The sequence below is a fragment of the Rhea americana genome, unplaced genomic scaffold, assembly GCF_003343005.1.
Source record: "Rhea americana isolate MKP2758 unplaced genomic scaffold, rheAme1 scaffold_10, whole genome shotgun sequence".
In the NCBI taxonomy this organism is placed as follows: domain Eukaryota; kingdom Metazoa; phylum Chordata; class Aves; order Rheiformes; family Rheidae; genus Rhea; species Rhea americana.
The window spans coordinates 3471510-3492245 of record NW_028185039.1 but is presented as its reverse complement, the minus strand read 5'-3'; the positions used below and the strand labels follow the sequence as shown (position 1 = coordinate 3492245).

Below are 20736 nucleotides of genomic sequence, written 5' to 3'. Positions count from 1 at the left end.
TTAGAGCACAAGGCTGCAGCTCTGCTGCTTGGGGTCCTCAACTGTGTCTATCCTGTGGGTGCAAGCTTATAGTGTAAAGCAGTTGGAGGGGCAGAGAAAAGGATGTACCCTCATCATGATCTGTTGTCTGATGGATATGCCCAATTCTAATTTGGCAAGATTTTAATACCTTTAGACAAAAAAAAATACTAATAACCTTTTTGTAAGGAGGTGTAGGTGAGGTGGCAAGACACAGGGAGTGTAATTATAGTAGTGCTGATGGTTTACATTTGTTTACACCACTGAGTGGTTTAGAAGTTGGGTATCTTTTCACTCTGGCTGTGAGAGGGAATGTGCTCACTGATTGTGATTTGCTGACAGTACAGTCTGGGAGAGTATAAGAGAGCAACTAAGGACTGCTCTGATCTATGCCTGTGGTATAGATTGTTCTTGATTGTTCCCATCACCTTTTCCSGTGATAAATCTGTACTCACACAGCATTTGATTATAACAGCAAATATCGTGTCTGGTTGTTTGCAGCCAGATTCTCCTGACCTTTTGTGTTACTCGGGATGGATGCAGATTTTAACGGAGAAATTTGCTGTGTTGCCTTGAGCTAGATGCACAGCCAAATCTTAGTGAAGCGRTTTTGAAGTATTTTATCCATAGTTTTATATTTTATTTATAATTATGGCAGTTTAAAAAATCCTTTTAATCCTTCAGTTCTGCTTAATTATTTTACAGAATATCCTACTATGCATCAGGAATACTTAGGTACTTCCTGAATCCATCCTGTCGCCATGTATGTTTCACAGTAATAAATGGCATTTTAGCTGTTGCATTCTGAAAGTACAAAGTAAAATAAACCAGCGGAATTAGTTTTAGGTAATGTACTGACACAAAAATAGCCAGCATGTTCCCCTCTATTTTAATTCTACTCTCTTGCAGTTTTTGGAAGGAGCTACAATAGAAGTCGATCAAATTCATACACACATGAGACCATTGCTTATGATGTTGGGGGACTATCGAAGCCTGACACTGAATGTTGTGAATCGTCTGACATCTGTCACTAGACTTTTTCCAAACTCTTTCAATGATAAATTCTGTGATCAGATGATGGTAAGCCTATTCATGTTCAAGAGGTTATTTTAGGTTTTATTTTTGTCGTTGTTTTTAATCTCTCCTAGAAAAATTTTTCTCTTAACTAATATTTGTACTATTGAAAAGTGATTTAATGTATATATTAAAATAGAAGTTTTTGTTTCATGATTAATAGGAAAAAACCCCAAATATCTTTAAATATTTGCATGGTTAAAATTTGAGGTAATTTCTGAAAACATATGAAAGCAAGAAGTTAGGAGATGTTTTCTTCAAGTGAAGCCATACCTAATTATGCTAAGGTCTGCTTTGACCAAACTGGTCTTTCAGCAAGGTGCCAGCAGGATTGTATACTAAGGAAACCCTTGAAAACATATTTTTTTTTCTAGTAGGCTAATTCTATTTTGGTAGGTTTTTTTGATGGAAGGTATTGCCTTTCTTACTTTATCTGGAATTTATAAAATAGGAGGAATTCTCTGTCCGTTTGCACATTTTTTAAATATGCAAATGAATACGTACCATGCAAAATGTTAAACAGGTATGAACCCATCACCATTGCATATCAAACTTCAGTGTTTGTTATGCGTTCCGATCTGTGTATGTAGTTGCATATCCCTCGCTTTCTTGAATTGGGAAAGAACTCTTAGCTTCATCTGTTGACTTCTACAGTGTGCTTAAGTTGCAAGTAATAAAATTAGTTCAGTAGATGAAGGTTTCTTAAATCATGAAATGTCATTGTTGCTTGTTCTGTATAATGTCGTAGTTGCTTGTCCTGTTACARCCCCCCATAAAAGTCTGATAATGCCTTGATCCTGAACTGATTCAGATAGATTTCACATCCAAAATAAAAGTTGTGATCTTCTAATAGATTAATGGCAGCTTTCTTAGGTGGTGTTGCTACATCTTCAGTTTGTAAAGTGTTTAATGCCTTTCAAAGAGTAAACGAACTTCTTTAGCTGAGGGAGCAAAGATAACTCTTGATGATATTTTTTCGTTCTTTCCCTCAGACAATCATTCCTGCCTCTACTTTTTCTTTTCTTGAAGTATTTACTGTTACTTGCTAAAATAGAACAGTAAAAGAATAATGGAAATTAGTTTAATATATCTTTTCAATATTTTAATAGCAACATCTGCGTAAATGGATGGAAGTGGTAGTTATTACACACAAAGGAGGACAGCGGAGTGATGGAAATGTAAGTTAATGAATGCTTTTATGAGAGAAGACAATGTGGAAATTAACTGTATAAATGTTTAGGAAATACAGAACTCTATTTAGGAAATACAGAACTCATTCAGTTTTAAATGGTAGCATAACTCGTTACACGCTGATGTTTTGTTACAAGTAAATGAAATTATTTATTGACTATTTGTAACAAGTCTTAGAGAAGTTTCTTATGCTTGGGGTGCATTTACTTAGAGCCTACTCTGCATAGGTTTGTGTAGGGAAAGTTTAGTGATTTTTGCAGGGGTTTTTGCTTGGAAGTCTGTTCTTCATTGGAATGGAATCATCAGACTTCAGTAGCATATAATCTCCCTTTCTTCATTAATATGTTTGATGTTCATACCRTATTCTTGTGAAAATTATATAAAATAACAACATCATCTCAGTTCATTTAAAAACTGATTTGTGAAAGCCAATTCCAAATATACTAGTTGAGATTGCATAAAAATCTCCCTGCCCTAGTCAAACTAGTGGTCTGAATGTTGAATTGTGGGAACCTGAATAATTTTTTGGTAAAGGGGAAGTTGCGCACCTTAATGACAACTGTGTGTTCTTCAATGATACTGCACTTAAGGGAATTCCTGCTTCAGTGCTGTACACATGGCTTGCTGGAAGTTTTATAATTCTGTTAAATGTCACTAATAATTTATATTAAGTGTTGAGATTTATTATTGCATGAACTAGGAAGGAATTGGAGGGGAATTGCATTAATTTATTTGTTTTTCAAATTAAAATGAAATTAGATTGGCTTTTTATTTCCCTCATAACAGAAGCTGTTTAATGGCTTTTCATTACTCTTTCCTGTCCTTACAAAGAGCTTTTTACATCTGAATTCAGTCATTTCTTTGTATTTGACCTAAATATTTTCTAATGGAGTAGAGTTTGTTTCTTATATTTAAACTTAGAAATGGTTACTGTCTGCACATTTTTCAGTTAAACACTAATGTTTTATTCAAGTCAGCATAGTTCTAAGGCCTGCATATTCTTTTGGGATTCACTTTTTCTCAAATATGAAAATTACAGTTATTGTACAGATCTTTATATAGCAGTATTCTTTCAAACCACAGTGGGGCACCACTATAGCAGTTTTAGTTGTCCTTGGATCCTAGACATGAATCACATTTAATTTTGAATTCTTTTGCTTTTAATGTCTTCTGTCATAGTTAATGTTTTCTATGTACTTCTATGTTTAGTCTCCCAAACGTGATTTTTTTTTTATTAATTGTTGGGTTAAAGTCTGTGTTGGGGGGAGGTATACATCAGAAATATAAGAATAAATCTACTGACAAGGCTTGAGGAAGGAGAGAAGTCTGTGGAAACACTTTCGAACAGAATTGTGTGACTACACACAATTTGTGTGTTGTGTTCATTAAAATGTTACTTTTTTTTCCTGTTGTTCCTTTAAAGTTTCCTTAAAAATAAATTTCCTAAAAAATATAGGAAACTGAAGGAGGGCGCAGACAGTATGATTTAGATACACTGGTCGTGGCAGTCTGTGTTCATAGGCGCATACTGGTGATGTGCTGTAATTGTAATTACATCTTCTAACTGTGGAAAAGACTACGATAGTGAAACTGGTGGTTAGAGTTAGTTGTAGTTGGCCTTTCACTTATCTGGGTTCTTCTTGACCGTAGGAAGATTCCAAAATCTCATGTGTTCACATAAAAGCAAAGTTGGGGAGTGCTTTTCAAGTGGGTTGCATCATTCAGACTGAATGGTTTGATCTAGGAGCTGGTAAACTCAGTGGAGAATAGAGGTGGTCAGGAAACCCTTATATTTTGTAGGTGAACTGATATAGAATAGTATTATTGTAAGCTTTTTGGCCTAAACAATTTTCATCTCCCTTTTTCAGCTGCACGTTTTGAACATGCCGTTTTTGAGCACTCATGCTTTGGTGGTAGCGTTGTCATGCAGTTCTTTGGCRTCCTGCACATCGTGGCTAGTTGGCAGGCCTCTTAATGAAGCACGCTGTGCTCCAAGTGTCTAAAGAATGACTTTCTAATGTAGAGAAATGGTAGTTCTAAAAAGAGTAAATACTGCAGACATCTCGATTAAAACTGATGCATAACAATTACCAAGTTTTGTAAAGATCCACACTCATTTTACGGTAGCCCTAGTGTGTTCTTGAATTGACTTGCTTGTTTAAGTAAATGAGCAAATAAATAATATTTTAGGTAGAAGTGAAGATTTAATTAATTGGCACAATAATTGAAATCTTTGATTTAAATCTCTTCTCTTCCCTACCTCCGCAATGAAAGGCCTGTTTTTAGGTTATATTCAGTAGTAGATAAAGTTTTGAGCAGACATATGCCATGAACTCTCTCTCTAATGAGCTGTGGTGCCTCAGTGGAAAATCTCCACTAGCATGTATAAGAAGCACTTTTGTACCTTGGTAGTTTAAATATTGGAAGTAGTTTCGTAATCAGTATTGGACAGCTTTGTCTTTGAAGATAATGTAAGATTGTTGTCCCTGTTTTAATTACTTCTAATGTCTTTATATTCTGTACAAATGTTTGGGAAGCTATGTGTAAGCAACATACAGGTCGAAAAAAGACTGCTTTTTGACCTCATTCTTAGAAGCTGAGGCTCTCTGAGCGTGGGAGACGGTTGTGTCTCCGTTCGTTCAGCCTGAGCTGAAAATCCAACCCTACTGAGGTCCGTTCTGGCCACAGCCTGAAGAACAGCGTGTGCTGATGTGTTCATTTATTTCATGTTTTTGTGGGGTTTTTCTTTTCACGCTCTGACTTCKGTTTTGGTTCAGCCTGCTGCGGAAGGGGTAGAGGTGAGAAACTCAGTGGGGGCACCAGGAAGTTCTCCGTTGTCGTGTTTTGGTTCTTTGCTGTGGGTTGTTAGTCGTGCTGCTGTGTTCTGGGCAGAGCGCGTGGTGCCTCTGAGTGCAGTGCTGTCRACTGTCCCGTGTTCGTCTGTGGCAGAGGTGTTTTGATAACGTTGCTGTTAAGGATGTTAAGCATGTTTGTACTAGGAAGAGTAGGATTTTTTTTTCTTTCTTTTTTTTTTTTTTTTTGAAGCACTTCTGTCTTGATGGATTTTGTGTGTGTTGTTCTCAGTCCTACGCTTCAATCCGACAGAGAAGTCCTTGGGATCTCTCTAGGCAGATCGCATTAAATAAGTGAGGCTTAGTAATTATTGTCTAAATTCAGTTGAGGAAGCCTGATCCATCTGAAAATACTCTTTTGTATCCTGTATTTTAGAAACGAATTTTAGAGAGATGTTGAGGGTGTTGTGGGTTAATTTGTTTGTTTTCCTCCCTCTTTCTATTAAAGAAAAGCCATAGTTTGGTTAACTGAAATGTAGTTCACCTTTAGAATTACACAGTGAAAGAAAAAATACTGTTTGGAAGAATTTAATATCTGGAGGGAGAACAGAGCTGACTTTTCTTTCACGTAGGCAGCTGTTTGCAGGGGCTCTAGAGCCGTGCTGGGAGAGCGCTGCGTGCCTGGCGCCTTGCTGCGAGCTGGTGGTCGTGGGGTATTTGCAGGAGGTGGCTTAGAAAGGTCGATGCACCAGGTCCGCCCCGTAGGGCAGCGGGGAGCATCCCGTGACTCCCCTCGGCCCCCTTACCAGGGCACTGAGCCCACCTCTGACTGTAAAACACTGCTATCCTGACACAGTAAATAAAATTAAAGCATGACATTGCAAGCAGGGGAGAGGGGAGACAAATGCCACCAGACAAATTGACTCCATACATCATGGTAAGTAGATGTTAACCCCTTGCTCTTGGTTGCTGGTTAAGCCAATACAGAGAGAGAGATAGAGAGGAAGAAAAGAAAAGGGTAGGAGAGGTGATACTGTGTTTATATATTTCCCTGGCCATTTTGAATTGCTCATGTTTCTTTTTACYGATAGGAAATGAAGATTTGTTCAGCAATCATAAACTTATTTCATCTGATCCCAGCTGCTCCGCAGACTTTGGTTAAACCCCTGTTGGAAGTTGTGATGAAAACGGAACGAGCAATGTTGATTGAGGTGAAAGAGGAAGTTAATACTGATAACTTTTTTGTTTTCTAATATTTTTAAGTATATTTTGATTTTTTGGCATATTGATATAGGAGTGTTTAAAACAGATTTTTTTTTTTTTTTTTAAAAAAAACAACCCTCTCTTCAAGCCTCTTAGGTGAAATTAAGGCTTTATTAGGCTTCTAAACGCAATTGTTAAAATTGTCAATAAATTCTCAGTGTGGAAGTTCTAAACATTTAGTATCTACATAAACGCCAAATTAAGTGCTTTTCTGAGTGGTAGTAAATTAGTAGACAAATAAAAGCACTCAGTGCTCTGCATTTTTCATTTAAGCATTATGAATCTTTCAGGCTGGCAGTCCGTTCAGGGAACCACTGATAAAATTTCTGACACGTCATCCATCCCAGACTGTTGAGCTGTTCATGATGGAAGCCACTTTAAATGATCCACAGTGGAGCAGAATGTTTATGGTAAGCTGTATGGGAAAGGGAAGAAGTAAAAACCTAAACCTTTACAAATCTGATGAACCAGAAATTTTTGATTTTTGTTTTTAATGCTTTTCTTTTTTTTGCTTTTCTTCCCATATGACCTTACACTCCTTAATCATAGCCTTATTTTGACTGTTTTTCCTGAACAGACTTTATGCCTTTTCAGATCATGTGGGAGTATCACTGTAGTTGTATAGGCTATTTTTATATATAAATAAATAAAATATAACCTATACAACTACAGTGATGAATATAAAAACTACAGGATGTAGCAGCTTTGTGGTATGATTTGCTTTTAAAAGTTATTATTAAAATTATTTTTCCCCTTCTTCAGAGTTTCTTAAAACATAAAGATGCCAAACCTCTACGAGATGTACTGGCAGCTAATCCAAACCGATTTATTACTCTACTATTACCTGTTGGTACACAAGCAGCTGTTAGACCTGGTTCTCCAAGCACTACCACAATGCGTCTTGATCTTCAGTTTCAGGCTATCAAGGTATTTTTATTTTTTGTCTTTGCACCGGATAGTTAAAATTTCTTTAGAATTGGTCAGATGTATGTGCTTTCAGGTATATCCATATTTTTTGTATTATAGCTCATAGAAAAATCTTTGTAAAATATACATAAAAATATATGTAAAATGTTTATAGTCACAGTTTTAGGCTAGGAAAGGAAAAGAGAATCCAATGAACTGTTTTTTTTTTTTTTTTTTAAATCAACTAAGATTCAAGAAGTAAACTGATGGCAAGGAAAACTATCTTTTAAAAAGCTCCCTTTAAAGTCATTCTAAGCTAGTTTTTGTTTGACTTTTCTTTGGATGATTTTAGAACTCTGAATCTACTTGAAACAGTTGCTTTTTTATCATTGTTACTGGCAGATTTATTTCATGTTGACAGTGCATTTGTCTTGTTTTGCTTTTGACAGATCATAAGTATTATTGTTAAGAATGATGAATGTTGGTTAGCAAATCAGCATTCYTTGGTGAATCAGTTGAAACGTGTATGGGTGAGTGAAGCTTTTCAGGAGAGACATCGTAAGGAGAATATGGCTGCAACAAATTGGAAAGAACCTAAGCTATTGGCATACTGCTTACTGAATTACTGCAAGTATGTGGAACCATTCATTTCCTATAGATTATGTACTTTTCTTTTTTAAGTTATTTTGAAAGTATTTAAAGATGTACTTAAAAGGGACTGCAGTTATTGAAGAAAAGATTTAATCTAAGGTATTTTGTTAGCTCTAAAACTGTATCTTTTGCACTGCCTCCTGTTGACTGACTGCTGTTTCTTCATCAAATTACAGGCATAGTAGTTTGGTATATGTTTTTTCACAGGTTTTTATGTGTTTTTACAGAAGGAATTATGGCGATATAGAGTTGCTCTTCCAGTTGCTTCGKGCTTTTACGGGTCGTTTTCTCTGCAATATGACTTTCTTGAAGGAATACATGGAAGAAGAGATCCCCAAAAACTACAGTATATCCCAAAAACGAGCTTTGTTCTTCCGTTTTGTAGACTTCAATGACCCAAACTTTGGAGATGAGCTCAAAGCCAAGGTAACTAAAGCAATTAAATCAAAGTAGTCTGGTATTTAAGTTTAATTTTCTTCTTGGGAACTAGGGCAACAGAACTCGCTTACTTAAATGTCAACGAGTTCGATAATTGGCAGAGCCATTTAAGTGAAAATATCATACCYGAGGAAGAGCAATAATAAACAGAGACAGCAATTCATCTTGCTTTCAACACTGACTCTTTTAGTTTATGCTTTCTAAGAATCTTTGCCCTTGGAAGGGGAGAAAAGTCTTTGTATATCTGTTTCTTAAGATTCTACGTGTAGCTTATTTTTAGAATCAAATAAATATGTCTAACATGAAGGTTTGTGTGCAAAATGACTTGAGTGATGACTRTCATTTACAGAATGCGGTAGTCTAGTATTACTGTCTTGTATTTCTGTTCTGTAGGTATTGCAGCATATCCTAAATCCTGCTTTCTTGCACAGTTTTGAAAAGGGAGAAGGTGAACAGCTTCTGGGACCCCCAAACCCAGAAGGAGATAATCCAGAAAGCATCACTAGTGTTTTTATAACAAAGGTAACAATCTTTGTTTATGTTAAAACATTTWAAAAAAAAGTTGAAATTGAAAATTGTTCCTCTTATTTGACTTTTCAGTCCTGATTTGAGTTACTTTTGCAATTTCACTATATTATGATCAGTATTATGAAATCGTCTCATAAAACTTTGAATTGTTGTGAGATCCATCAGTCATCAGTAAGATTAGACTACAACACTCAATTTACTTGTGATATTCCTAGGATTTGAATTTCTTCCTTTAGAATTGGAGCTTATATGATTGCTTTTCAATAAGCAAAGTTTTTCATGATTGAACATGATTATCTTTGTAACTTATTTCAGTTTCCTTGAGCAGTCAGCAGTTATGAAATGGATGTTGTGGCAGATGAGGTTTTTTATAGACTGGCTCTTTGGAAGCTCCTGGATGTGTTGGTTATTGAATGTTCTCGCCTTATGAGGTGGTTTATGGCTCTTGACCTGAATTGAGAAAGTATTAAACAAAAAACCCCGCAGACTGCAGACTGTTCTTATAGATGATAATTTTTTTTTTCTTTTCCCCTTTCATCCTCCCTGGCATAGGTACTTGATCCAGAAAAACAGGCAGACATGCTGGATTCTCTCAGGATATATCTCTTACAGTTTGCCACGCTTCTGGTTGAGCATGCACCACATCACATTCATGATAATAACAAAAACCGCAACAGCAAACTCCGACGCCTGATGACTTTTGCTTGGCCATGCCTCCTGTCGAAGGCATGTGTGGACCCAGCCTGCAAATACAGTGGCCATTTGCTTTTAGCACACATCATTGCAAAATTTGCCATACATAAGAAGATAGTGCTGCAGGTATTGACTGTGTGCTTGTATTCATACATCTAAGCAATGCTGATAAGTTATGTAGTTTCTTTTATTTTATAATGCAGAGTAGGGGATGTAGAGTAGTTTTGAATACTTGTAACATAAGTAATAAGTAAAGTYGTACTCAACAAGCAAGTGCAGAAACAACAAGCCTAAAATTAATGTGTATTTCTTCGGGGACAGGAGAATATAGAGAGATATTTGAGGCCAGGWGAATAAAGGAGAGGAAGGGGACAATAAAAAGTAGTCTTTGTTGCATTAACAGAATTGGCAATGTCTGCTCCTTTGAGAGGGACAGATATTTCACCTGAGACAGGGAGCAGGGAGCAAAGGAAAACTTCAGGGTGGTCAGAGAAGAATAACAAAGAAAAAGGGCGGTAAAGGAGATGGAAACATAGGTTCAACAAAATATCATTGTGTGCATACCAAACTATAGGTCTTTAGAAAAAAATCTGTGTTGTTTAGAAGAAGACATATGGTATAGTTTCTTCTTTTTATAAATGCTTTGTTTGTGTAAATACACATACATACATATATGTATACACACACACACACACACACACACACACACACGTATATATATATATACACTCATATATATCAATATATATAGGATTGATAACAAACATTCCCTCTTAGGTTTTTCACAGTCTTCTAAAAGCACATGCCATGGAGGCTCGAGCTATCGTCAGGCAAGCAATGGCTATTCTGACTCCAGCTGTGCCTGCTCGAATGGAGGATGGACATCAGATGCTGACTCACTGGACACGAAAAATCATTGTAGAAGAGGGTCACACAGTTCCACAATTAGTACACATTTTGCACTTGATAGTACAACATTTCAAGGTACTTGTACCATTTATTCCGATAGTCATTGTATYGCAAGTATTAAGGAGGTAAACTGTAGTTTGATTAAAAAAAAAATGTAATCCTGGTTATATGACTTAGTTTCAAAAGGTATCAGCTGTCTGCAAATGCGTTTGATTAAAACTGAAAATGCCTATTAAGAACAATGTTTATGACAAATTTTAAAGTATTCTTTTTTTCCTCAGTTTTGATTACGTTGTTTGTTGGTCCTATTTTTGCTCAAATGTCTTCTATATCACTTTGGTATTTGTACAAGCTTCCTTGGTATGGCTTTGCAAGCTGCCAAATAAGCTCCCTAAAGAGTACATGTTTTTGAAATGTCAATTCAATTTAAGTGAAAGATCAACCTGGCCTTTCCCCAAATAAGCCTAAAAATGAGCTTGYATGTGGAACACAATTGTGTAATGGGGAGCTGTCTGGGTCCTGGTGGAACAGTGTGAAGTTAAGGACTGAAGCTGAGGGTGGCTTGTTCCAATACAGAAGAGTTGATAGGTATGTTTCTTTGGATTGACTCTGTGTCAAGCAAGTAATATATACCTTGTTTCCCTTGTTTCTTGAAAATTGGAATGCTTAATTTAGTTTAGAAAAATCTTATTTTACTTGTTTAAACTTAGACACAAGACTTTTCTTTAAGCAGTGGAAGAATGAACTTTATTCTGATTGCCAAAAGTCTCGAGCAGAATACTGTCTTGCTGCAATATAACTTCCCTAAGTATGTGCCGTTCATTTTTCCACTAGTCACAGTTGTGACTGTGAGTTTGCCATTCCATTGCATTTCTGCTTGTTTAGTTTTATAGGGACTGAAGTTGAAACTCAAGAGGTCAGATGAAACTCTGCAAGACCAGTTCAGTGCATGCTCAGTAACAGCAGGTCATTAACAGAACCATGAAGATTCTTTAAAAATAAGATATTTTTTTTAAAAAAACTCTATTTGTCCTCAACCTTCAATGACCTCTTCCAGTAGTTCTTGAGATGTTTGTTTGACTTTGTACATTTTGTGGAGTTAACTGTGGATTTTTTTTAATCTCCAGCTGATGTAAGTTGGGAAACATTAAACAGATTAAGGAATAYTGAAAAAATTCAAAATAGGAACATTTTAAAAAATACAAATTAAAACCATTAGCAAAATATGCCTCAAAATCATAGGTAGCATTCTTTCATATGATTTTTTTTTAATAGAAATATTAACATATTTTAAAGTCATCTTTTAAGAAAAAAATACTGAAAAATGTTTGGGTGTTTTCAAGTGTGAGTTGTAGCATTCTAAGAGGATTAGCACAAAATGGGAATGACTGGTCCTTGGAAAAAAAAATGTCTCTGCAAAAAAATTCTCATCTGGTTACATGAAACTAGTAGTTACTATACAGAARATTGTAGCCCAAATTTTATTTTTAAAGCACCAGCTATTTTTCATAATTGCAAAATAGTGAACATGGTGCAGATTTAGTACACTTTAGGATTAAAGACTGTTGTACTACTTTGTTTTAACTTTATTTCAATAATGTATTTCTTTTACAGAGTGTTATTGGCTTTTGGCTAACACAGTWGTGAAACTATCTTTTCAGGTTTATTATCCAGTGAGACATCACTTGGTTCAGCATATGGTTAGTGCCATGCAGAGACTGGGCTTCACTCCCAGTGTTACAATTGAGCAAAGAAAATTAGCTGTGGATCTTGCTGAAGTAGTTATTAAATGGGAATTGCAAAGAATTAAAGACCAGCAGGTAGGTAGTCTAAACAAACTGGTAAAGAATGAACTGTTTTACTGTTAAATGGTTTTTTTAACATGCACATTACTGATATTTCAGCCAGATTCAGATATGGATCCAAGTGCAAGTGGGGAAGGAGGAAGTTCTACGTCATCGGCTGTTAAAAGAGGATTGTCTGTTGATTCTGGCCAAGAAGTGAAACGATTCAGGACAGCTACTGGAGCAATAAGTGCTGTAAGAAAAGTTCAGACTTTTTTTCAGAGACCCTGAAGTTATAGCCTGCATTGACTAAACAATTTAGTTTACTTCTTTTTCCATGTTGCTTATAACTCCCTGAATTCAAATTTGCACTCTTAGAAAATACTTTAATTCAATTCTGCTTGTTGTTGTCCTCCTTACAATGTTGGTTATGAGTTTTGTGTTTTGTATGTGTGCAGGTGTTTGGACGAAGCCAGTCATTGCCAGGAGCTGATGCACTTCTTTCCAAGCCAATTGACAAGCAGCATACGGATACAGTTGTCAACTTCCTGATTAGGATTGCTTGCCAGGTAGTGTGCTTATTCTGATATGCAAATAATGATATAGCATTAGTAGCTAAAACTATGAAAAACTTTTCATAGGAATACTTTCATGCTGGAATTACTCTACTGTTTATATACTTGCTTTCTTCTGCTGTTCTGTGGCAGGAGGAACAGAGCAGTAATATGAAATTGCCAAAAAAGTAAAATATTTTTATTTTAATCAAGGAAAAATTTGAATTTCATGACCAATTTCTGCAAATTTTTCGTTTCACAAATGATGGCTAATATTCATGTGAGAAGTATGACATTGTGTTTGTGGCTTGATGCAAGGAACTTGAACTTTGAAAATCAACCTTTAAATGCGAATGATTGTAATACAGATTTTGAATACAGTCTTTTACTGTACTGTTGATCACTCACCTAGGCTTTTGTTCATTCTTTAYTTTTGGGGTGGGGGGAGGTACTATGTACTGTGAAGTAYTACAAAGTGCTATGTGAGGAGTGAYGTGATTGAAATAAACTTGACTAGTAGAATTTGACTGGAACCAAGCAGAGTTTAARAAGTTTCCACAAATATTCTTTTTAATTCATAGATACATTTGCTTGACGCTACAATATAGATTTGTTCTATTGTACCCAAGAACTGAAGAACATTTTGTGAGAATAATAGAAAAACACTATATCATTATATATTTAAGGATAATCRTCATAATTGTAGTTTCAACATCAAATATATGTAATTGCTTTCTTTCATGTGATCTGTAAATCTTAAGCTTTTTGCCAATATTTTAAGAATTACCTTTTCCAAAGTGGAGGAAGTTAGCAGGATGTAGCTCAAAGGTGACAAAGTCTGTGGCTTATATTTCTGCAGCAGGCTCTCCTGGCAAGTAACACAGGGTTTCACACATCAGTCCTTTGCATGGAATAGACATGCCCTCGAAGAGTAAATATGGATTGAGTAAAGAACTACATCTGTTTGTGGATACTTTGCAGACAGGAAAGATTAGTCCTTAGTTGTAGTAATGATGTATGAGATTAAACTTTTTTTTTTTTGTATCTCTGAGTGATTTCAAGTATTTAACAGCTTAGACACAAGTTTTTGTATTTATCATTAGTTGTCATCTTTTTATGCAGTAAAATACTGTGTGACTATACTGATAAAATTATTTAAGCTTATCCATTTCAGAAATAAGAAATTATACACTTGCTTGGAATGCATAAAAAATTAATGAGTTGGTTACAAAAAAAAATGTCATTTTATTACTCTGTATAATTGCTAGGTAAATGACAACTCAAACACAGCTGGATCTCCTGGGGAATTGTTGTCTCGCCGCTGTGTCAACCTCCTGAAAACAGCTTTACGACCAGACATGTGGCCGAAATCAGAACTCAAACTGCAGTGGTTTGATAAGTTGCTGATGACTGTGGTAGGTAACTTTCTAGTCTTGTAGGGCTTCAGGGTTCCTTAGCACAAATGTTGAATACTTTTGAAATGTTTAGGGTGTCTTTCACAATTAATATTTCCTGACTAGTGTATGTAATAAGCATTCTTTTTCCTCCCTCCCCCCATTGTGTGGATTTCAACTTTGATTTGTAGATTGAATTTATAACATAGCATAATTTTGAATTTGAAATAAAATGTCAAGCCATTTAATTACTAATTAATTTAATTCACTTCCATTTCTTGGAAAATCTTGGAACTAAATTGATATAATGTGTTTTACTGATCGTTTGTACTTCCAAGAGGAGTAGGATAAAGCCAGTGACAAAGAATAGACATCTGACCATGAATGTTAAGAGTTTTGAAACTGAATGTCTGTAATCATTCTATTATCTGGTATCTATAAAGTAAATTTTAATTTCTTAGGCTGCACTTTATAGATGCAAATAAAAAAGCAAATTCTGAAAATCTGGTGTGTTTGCTGAGCGAGGGCACTAGTTTACCAACTGATTTCTCTGAAGATGCCATTTGTCCTGTCTGTGGCTGTGTGGCTGGAGCAAAAAGTGTTTCTTGTGACATCTGGAACTTCAGAAGTTTGAGGCCAGAGGCTGTAAATCTTTGCTCTTATGCTGATTTTGCTGAAGCCCAGGCAGYGCAGTGGAAGATCAGCAGGCTGCTTCTCTGCCAAGGAGAGAAATGAGGAGGCAGGACTGGGGCTTTGAGCATGGTAATTACGGATCGTTGGGCAGAGATGTGAGAAGGCAGGGCTGGACCTGGAGAGGAGGCAAGGCTATAGAGTGTGGAAGGCAAGATAGGAGACAAGTCATGAAAAAGGGTCAGAGAGGTGGGATTTCATTTCTTTGTGTTTACTGCCATTACAATATGTTTACCTTRTATTTTCAATTAAAATCTAAGATTTCTCAGTCTCTGCATTTTTGTGAGTTTCATAAAAATTGCTGTTAGAACTATGGAGGAGTGAATTGTTTTCCTGTGGAAAAGCTTCCTCCTTTTGCAGAATTTGGCACAAAAGATTCTTACAATACAGTCCCTATCCTTTCCTCTCCCTGCCTTCCCTCGGGGAGAATTTGTATGAAAAACCACAGGCTAGCTTCAGAGGGAGGGTGCCAGCCATGGACACTGCCTGCTGGTGCCATAACCTGTGTTGGGCTCCCTGGGGACAAAACTAGTTTGACAAAATTTTAATTTGGGTATTAATTTTTACCATTGCAAATATTAAAGTGAGGTTAGGAGCAGGTGGATTAACTTCCAGTATTACTCTGATTTTTGACATGAGTTGTAGTTTGCTTGTTTGGATGGCCTGCTGCTTTTTGAAGGTACTGTAAAACTTTCTGCAAACATAAATAGATTTTTTTTTYYTTTTTTTTTAGTGGTTGCTAGTTTTGTGATTACATTATGGTAATTTTGAAGATCAGTCAAAGGCTAGCTTCCTGCATTTGATGATACAACCTATTTTGTTTTAGTTGTATAGCACCTGTATCCTATCTGTATGCTTTTTGCCATATAATATGATGTTTTTCTATACCTACTTTATTGCATTTTGCTATTTAATAAAGTAGTAATTCTTATTGTGTTAAATTTTTAGGAGTTCTCTTAAAGTCACTTTTTTTCCCTCTTCTTTGAATAAAACAGTAATATACATTACTTCTGGGAGCTTTAAAATATGTCCAAGATTACAAGAACATTCACTGGCCCATTTTTTTCTAAATGTTGATCTACTTTTGCTATATTTTAGTGAAGCTATCATCTTTATGGAGATAATCCATAAAAGAACAACTGTCTACTTTCATCCTTTTCTCCTTCTTTTGGAAGAATTTTTGATGTAGCTCTATTTTAAAGGTAGTTACTGTGATTATTTTTATATATATATAAAAAAATACATTTGGTTCTGTTTTGGGATGTACAAGTGTTGCTAGTGCTCCAGGAAGTTCATACTCATTGCCTTGCGCATGTTTTCCCACATAGTGGGAAATGTCTCTGAAAGATGCTGACAAGTAAATAAAACATAAACTTCTGTTAAAAGCATTGCTAACCAACAATGTTTTAGGCAAGTTTCTGAACTGAAAACCACAAAAAGCATCAGAAAAAACATACCTGTAAATGCTAAAGTAAGAGTTTTATGACTGAAGACTTTGCAAAGCTGTGCATTTTACAGTTTTAGATTGCATGACTTATTTAAAAAGATCAATGTGAAACATTACTAATATAGAAACTTCAGCCTTGTTACAGGGTTTCAACAGACTTGATGTGGACTTGCTGAACTGTTTAGTAGTTGGCAGAAAAAAATACAACTCACTGCCTCATTGTKTGTGTTCTCTTTAGGAACAGCCCAACCAGGCCAACTTTGCTAACATTTGCACTGGCTTAGAGGTCCTGAGTTTCCTGTTAACCATACTGCAGCCCCCTGCAATCCTCAGTAGCTTCAAACCCCTGCAACGAGGAGTAGCAGCTTGCATGACTTGTGGAAACACAAAGGTTTTGAGAGCAGTCCATAGTTTGCTTTCTCGCTTAATGGGTATTTTTCCTACAGAACCAAGTATGTGGTATTTTCTTCCTCTTTTTACCCTTTATTGCTGCATACCTTAATCACTTAAGGGCAGAGTGATGAAATTTTTTGGAATGTGCTAATATTCTGTTTTATGGTTTCTGTATTTARTGATCCAGTCTAGCTTGCACTTTCAACCTCTGTTTAAAAAAAGGAAAGCTGAAATAAGTAATCATTTGGAATATATCATTATTCAATGACATAAAAACTTAATAACCTGTGGCTGACATAATTTTGGTTCAAGAAATGTGTGCTATAAATTTAACGTATTTTGCAATTGTAATTTTTCTGCTTTAGAAATGCAGCTTTTTAGTTGTTAAGCTTTGCTGTTTTGTTAAAACAAGGAAGGGAGGTTGGATATTTTTTAAAAAAGACAGTAGGTAATATGGAACAGCTGACAGTTATTCTGCTGTGTTTTGATACAAACTAATTTAGATAAATTCTTATTTTTTCTTAGAAAAACCTCAGTGATCTATGAATTCTCATCAAAATAAGTTATTAAGAGATAGTGGTACCCTAATATAGAAGATGCACTGATTGTATAATAAATAGGTTATGTAAGTGAGGGATCTATGTGTGCTACCCTTTTATGTTTATTACCAAGATAAAGTTCCACTGATGGAATGGGTGTCTGAATGTGCACAGTGAAATTGTTCTTGCTGTTCTGTGGCCACTGTTACCAAAAATAAATATAACTACCAACTCTGCAGGTACCTCAAGTGTAGCTTCAAAGTATGAAGAACTGGAATGCCTTTATGCTGCAGTTGGAAAGGTTATTTATGAAGGACTTACTAATTATGAAAAAGCCACTAACGCTAACCCTTCCCAGCTCTTTGGTAAGTTTCCCCCATCCCTGTCGTTAATTAGTATAATTGTGGCCATTAGCTTTGTTTTCAATAAGGAAGTTGAAATCTGATAATCATGGGGAAGAAGCTGTGGGAAGCGTTTGGAGCTCAGCTCTAGATGTGAATTTGGGCTGAAGTCTGTCTGCTGTGAAGAACAGGACGGTGGTTCGTTGCGTTCTGTCCTCTCGCAGCAGCTGCCTTGGAAGCGCTTCTTGGAAGTGGAAACCTGCTGCTTTGCTAGATAGAAGCCTTCTGTATTCAGAGTGCTTAGGAAAAAATGCAGCATTSAGATAAACCAAAATACAAAGTGAAAATTGCTGGAACCTTGTTATATTGAACAGCCAAAATTCTGTGGTTACTGTTCTGAGAGATAATAGACTATTTTGAGGAATTTATGTAAACATTCTTACTTGCTATTGCCTCATAATTTCTTTTTCAGTTGTTTTTAAAGCCTCATTTATCAGCTGGTTTAAATTGTGTTGGATGATTTATTTATTCATTTATAGATTCTGAATTCTYACTAAATGAGGAAACACAAGAATACTACATTTTTCTGTTGAATGAGCAAATCTGAATTTCTAGTATGTACCATTCTGAAGAGCTGAAATGTTTTTCTTATGTTAGTCATACTTATTTAACTGCTAGGGAGCTCGAACTACAMATGACAGTGACAGAGATACATTGGAATAATACAAAGTCTGATCCAGAACTTGTTGTGTTGGTAAAGCAGACCTGAAATTGCACAATTTTGGGAAGTTTGCTGACTTAAATGGCAACTGTCCTTCACTATTCTATCCTGTGATCTGTGTGGGTAGTTGTAATTTCACTTTGGGAATTACCTATTTGTCAGGTGTCAGGATGTGCTGTACAACARACTAACCAAGAGGGATGCTTCTTGCCTTTTCCCTAGAGTTCACTTGAAGGTTAGACTATGTTGTTTCTTTTAGGTGGGGCAAATCTTACTGATTTTGTGTTTAAGAGGATGAACTTCGTGTGCTGAATTACATACATGTCTAAGCAGGAAAAGAAATCGATAGTTTCAAAGCAATCATTCAATGGGCGAAGCGTAATCCTATAAATATTTTTGTAGGCTCTTGTTGAATTATGAAGTTGCAGTAAGGAAAAAAAGTAGTTGTGGGGTTTTAGAGGGTATATTTTGACAAGAATGTACTTCTGAAGAACAAGTACTTTAAAGGTTAGGTAATGTTAAAACTCATTGATTCGCCCAAATATGAGTAAGTTCATACTAGATAGGCACTGGTAACAGCTATGTAATTTGGACTGTGATCTTGTAGGCATTACACATGCATAAGCTGGCTGTTTCAATAGTGTTGCTATTCTCAATCTACAATAACTGTTTGATGAATCTCTCAGAAAGTATCTAGATTAGAAATCAAGATTGTGTAGTATTTTTATTTTACATGAATAGGTCTGGTTTTAGTAATGTAAAAAGTTCACTTTTTAACTATTAAAATATCTATGAAAAATTAGCAGTAGTTTAATTTTACCTAGTTAAATATATTTGTATTCTTTTTTTAATATCTTGGAGAAGTATCTGCTCTCAATCCATCTCTTTCTTGCCTCCTTCCTCTTCAAATCATACATTTATATGCAGAATTTCCAAAAGTCTCAACTAATATATATAGAAAAATACAACACGATTTTAGTTTTATAGTCTTTTTTTCAGATCTATCTATATTTCAAGTCTTTAACTCAGGTAGTCCCATGCTTCTTTCATGGCAGGACAAAATCCTCTGTATGGCTACAATAGTTTCCTGTGTTCTTTCACAGAAGAGCAACATCTGCATGGAAATCCTCTACCTTCTTATGCTCAATAAAAGTTTTGCTATGTTAAGTATTGTTTTTGTCTACAGGTACTTTAATGATTCTAAAGTCTGCGTGCAGTAACAACCCCAGCTATATTGACAGGYTGATTTCAGTTTTTATGCGATCCCTGCAGAAGATGGTCAGGGAACACTTGAATCCCCAGGCTACAGCAGGAACAGCAGAAGCAAATACAGGTATTATATAGCCTAATGATGTTAATGATTAAAAGTCTTGTAGTTGTGTATTAAATTCCCTTCATTCCAAAGCTATTAAAATGATTTCATAGAGTTCTGTGGACATTACTAAATACTGAAAATTAGTTCAGTATTAGTGAGAAATATTACTGAAGTGTTGAAGGATTAAAATGCACTTTGAGTTCCTAATACTTACTTAATATATGAATTTCAGTATTAACCCAAGAATTTTAGTGAATGGTTAGTGAATACTTGCTGAACTACGGTGTATATGTAGAAATATTGAAATCCTTCAAGAGTTCATAGTTTTGGGGGAAGAGAGTTGACTTTTTTAGCTTTCACTTTTTTTACTCCTTCATGTATGATAATAGAAGAGCAACTGCTTGTGCAATTAACTTGTTGGGCCTGATGCATTTGTTTTTGTCTTAAAATAGCATCTTTTTTTCAGTTGGTAGAATTCTGTCATCAAATGAATTAGGTCATGAGTCACTGAAAAATTCAGATATTTTCCTAGAAGAAAATTCAGTGCTACTAAAGAGCACTGTATTTTATTGGTGAGTAAGCTACTGAAGAAAATGTTTTTAAGAAATGCTACTGATCTTAGATTTCCAGCCCATATTTCAATTGGGTAGATTATAACCTAGCAAATTTTACTAATGCTTAGAAACCAATGGAAAGTTGTTCAACTTGACAGATAAGCAAGTCAGGAAATGAACACAATTGAATAGGCAGCATCATAAAATATTTCTTCTTTCACAAGTTGAGTTGCAATTTATTAGTATTGGTGTTCTGTAATGACCAAAGCTTTAGAATAAAGGAAACCTCAAAAGCTTCCTTGTAGGATTCTGAATGAACTTTGTTTTTTGTTTTAGAGTTTTTTCTGGAAGGTCTCTGTCCCAATTGTTTAAGACTGAAAGGCAGTTACTCTGAAAGTTTTTTTTTTCTATAGGGATTTTTTTTCATGTGATGTTTCTTACTACTACTGCTTTTAAAATTTCAGTATTTTATCTTGAAAATTAYTCTACTAGACATTTCATAGGTTTTTATAAAATCTGTTTTTTGTTTTGTTTTTAACTG

The 20736-nt window shown here is 35.4% G+C and overlaps 1 protein-coding gene across 4 annotated transcripts in view; it reads left to right on the top strand.

The window, feature by feature from the left end:
• TRRAP (transformation/transcription domain associated protein) overlaps positions 1-20736 on the top strand; it is a 100176-nt gene that overhangs the window by 30800 nt on the left and 48640 nt on the right. For all 4 annotated transcript variants that reach the window (XM_085301679.1, XM_085301660.1, XM_085301670.1 and 1 more), the window contains exons 29-45: positions 928-1098; positions 2202-2270; positions 6167-6286; positions 6629-6748; positions 7101-7265; positions 7694-7875; positions 8123-8321; positions 8727-8855; positions 9414-9680; positions 10332-10538; positions 12125-12283; positions 12368-12502; positions 12706-12816; positions 14070-14216; positions 16571-16784; positions 17504-17629; positions 19513-19659. In XM_085301679.1, the coding sequence (XP_085157805.1) occupies positions 928-1098; positions 2202-2270; positions 6167-6286; positions 6629-6748; positions 7101-7265; positions 7694-7875; positions 8123-8321; positions 8727-8855; positions 9414-9680; positions 10332-10538; positions 12125-12283; positions 12368-12502; positions 12706-12816; positions 14070-14216; positions 16571-16784; positions 17504-17629; positions 19513-19659 (2668 nt within the window). The remainder of the gene's footprint in view (positions 1-927; positions 1099-2201; positions 2271-6166; positions 6287-6628; positions 6749-7100; positions 7266-7693; positions 7876-8122; positions 8322-8726; positions 8856-9413; positions 9681-10331; positions 10539-12124; positions 12284-12367; positions 12503-12705; positions 12817-14069; positions 14217-16570; positions 16785-17503; positions 17630-19512; positions 19660-20736) is intronic.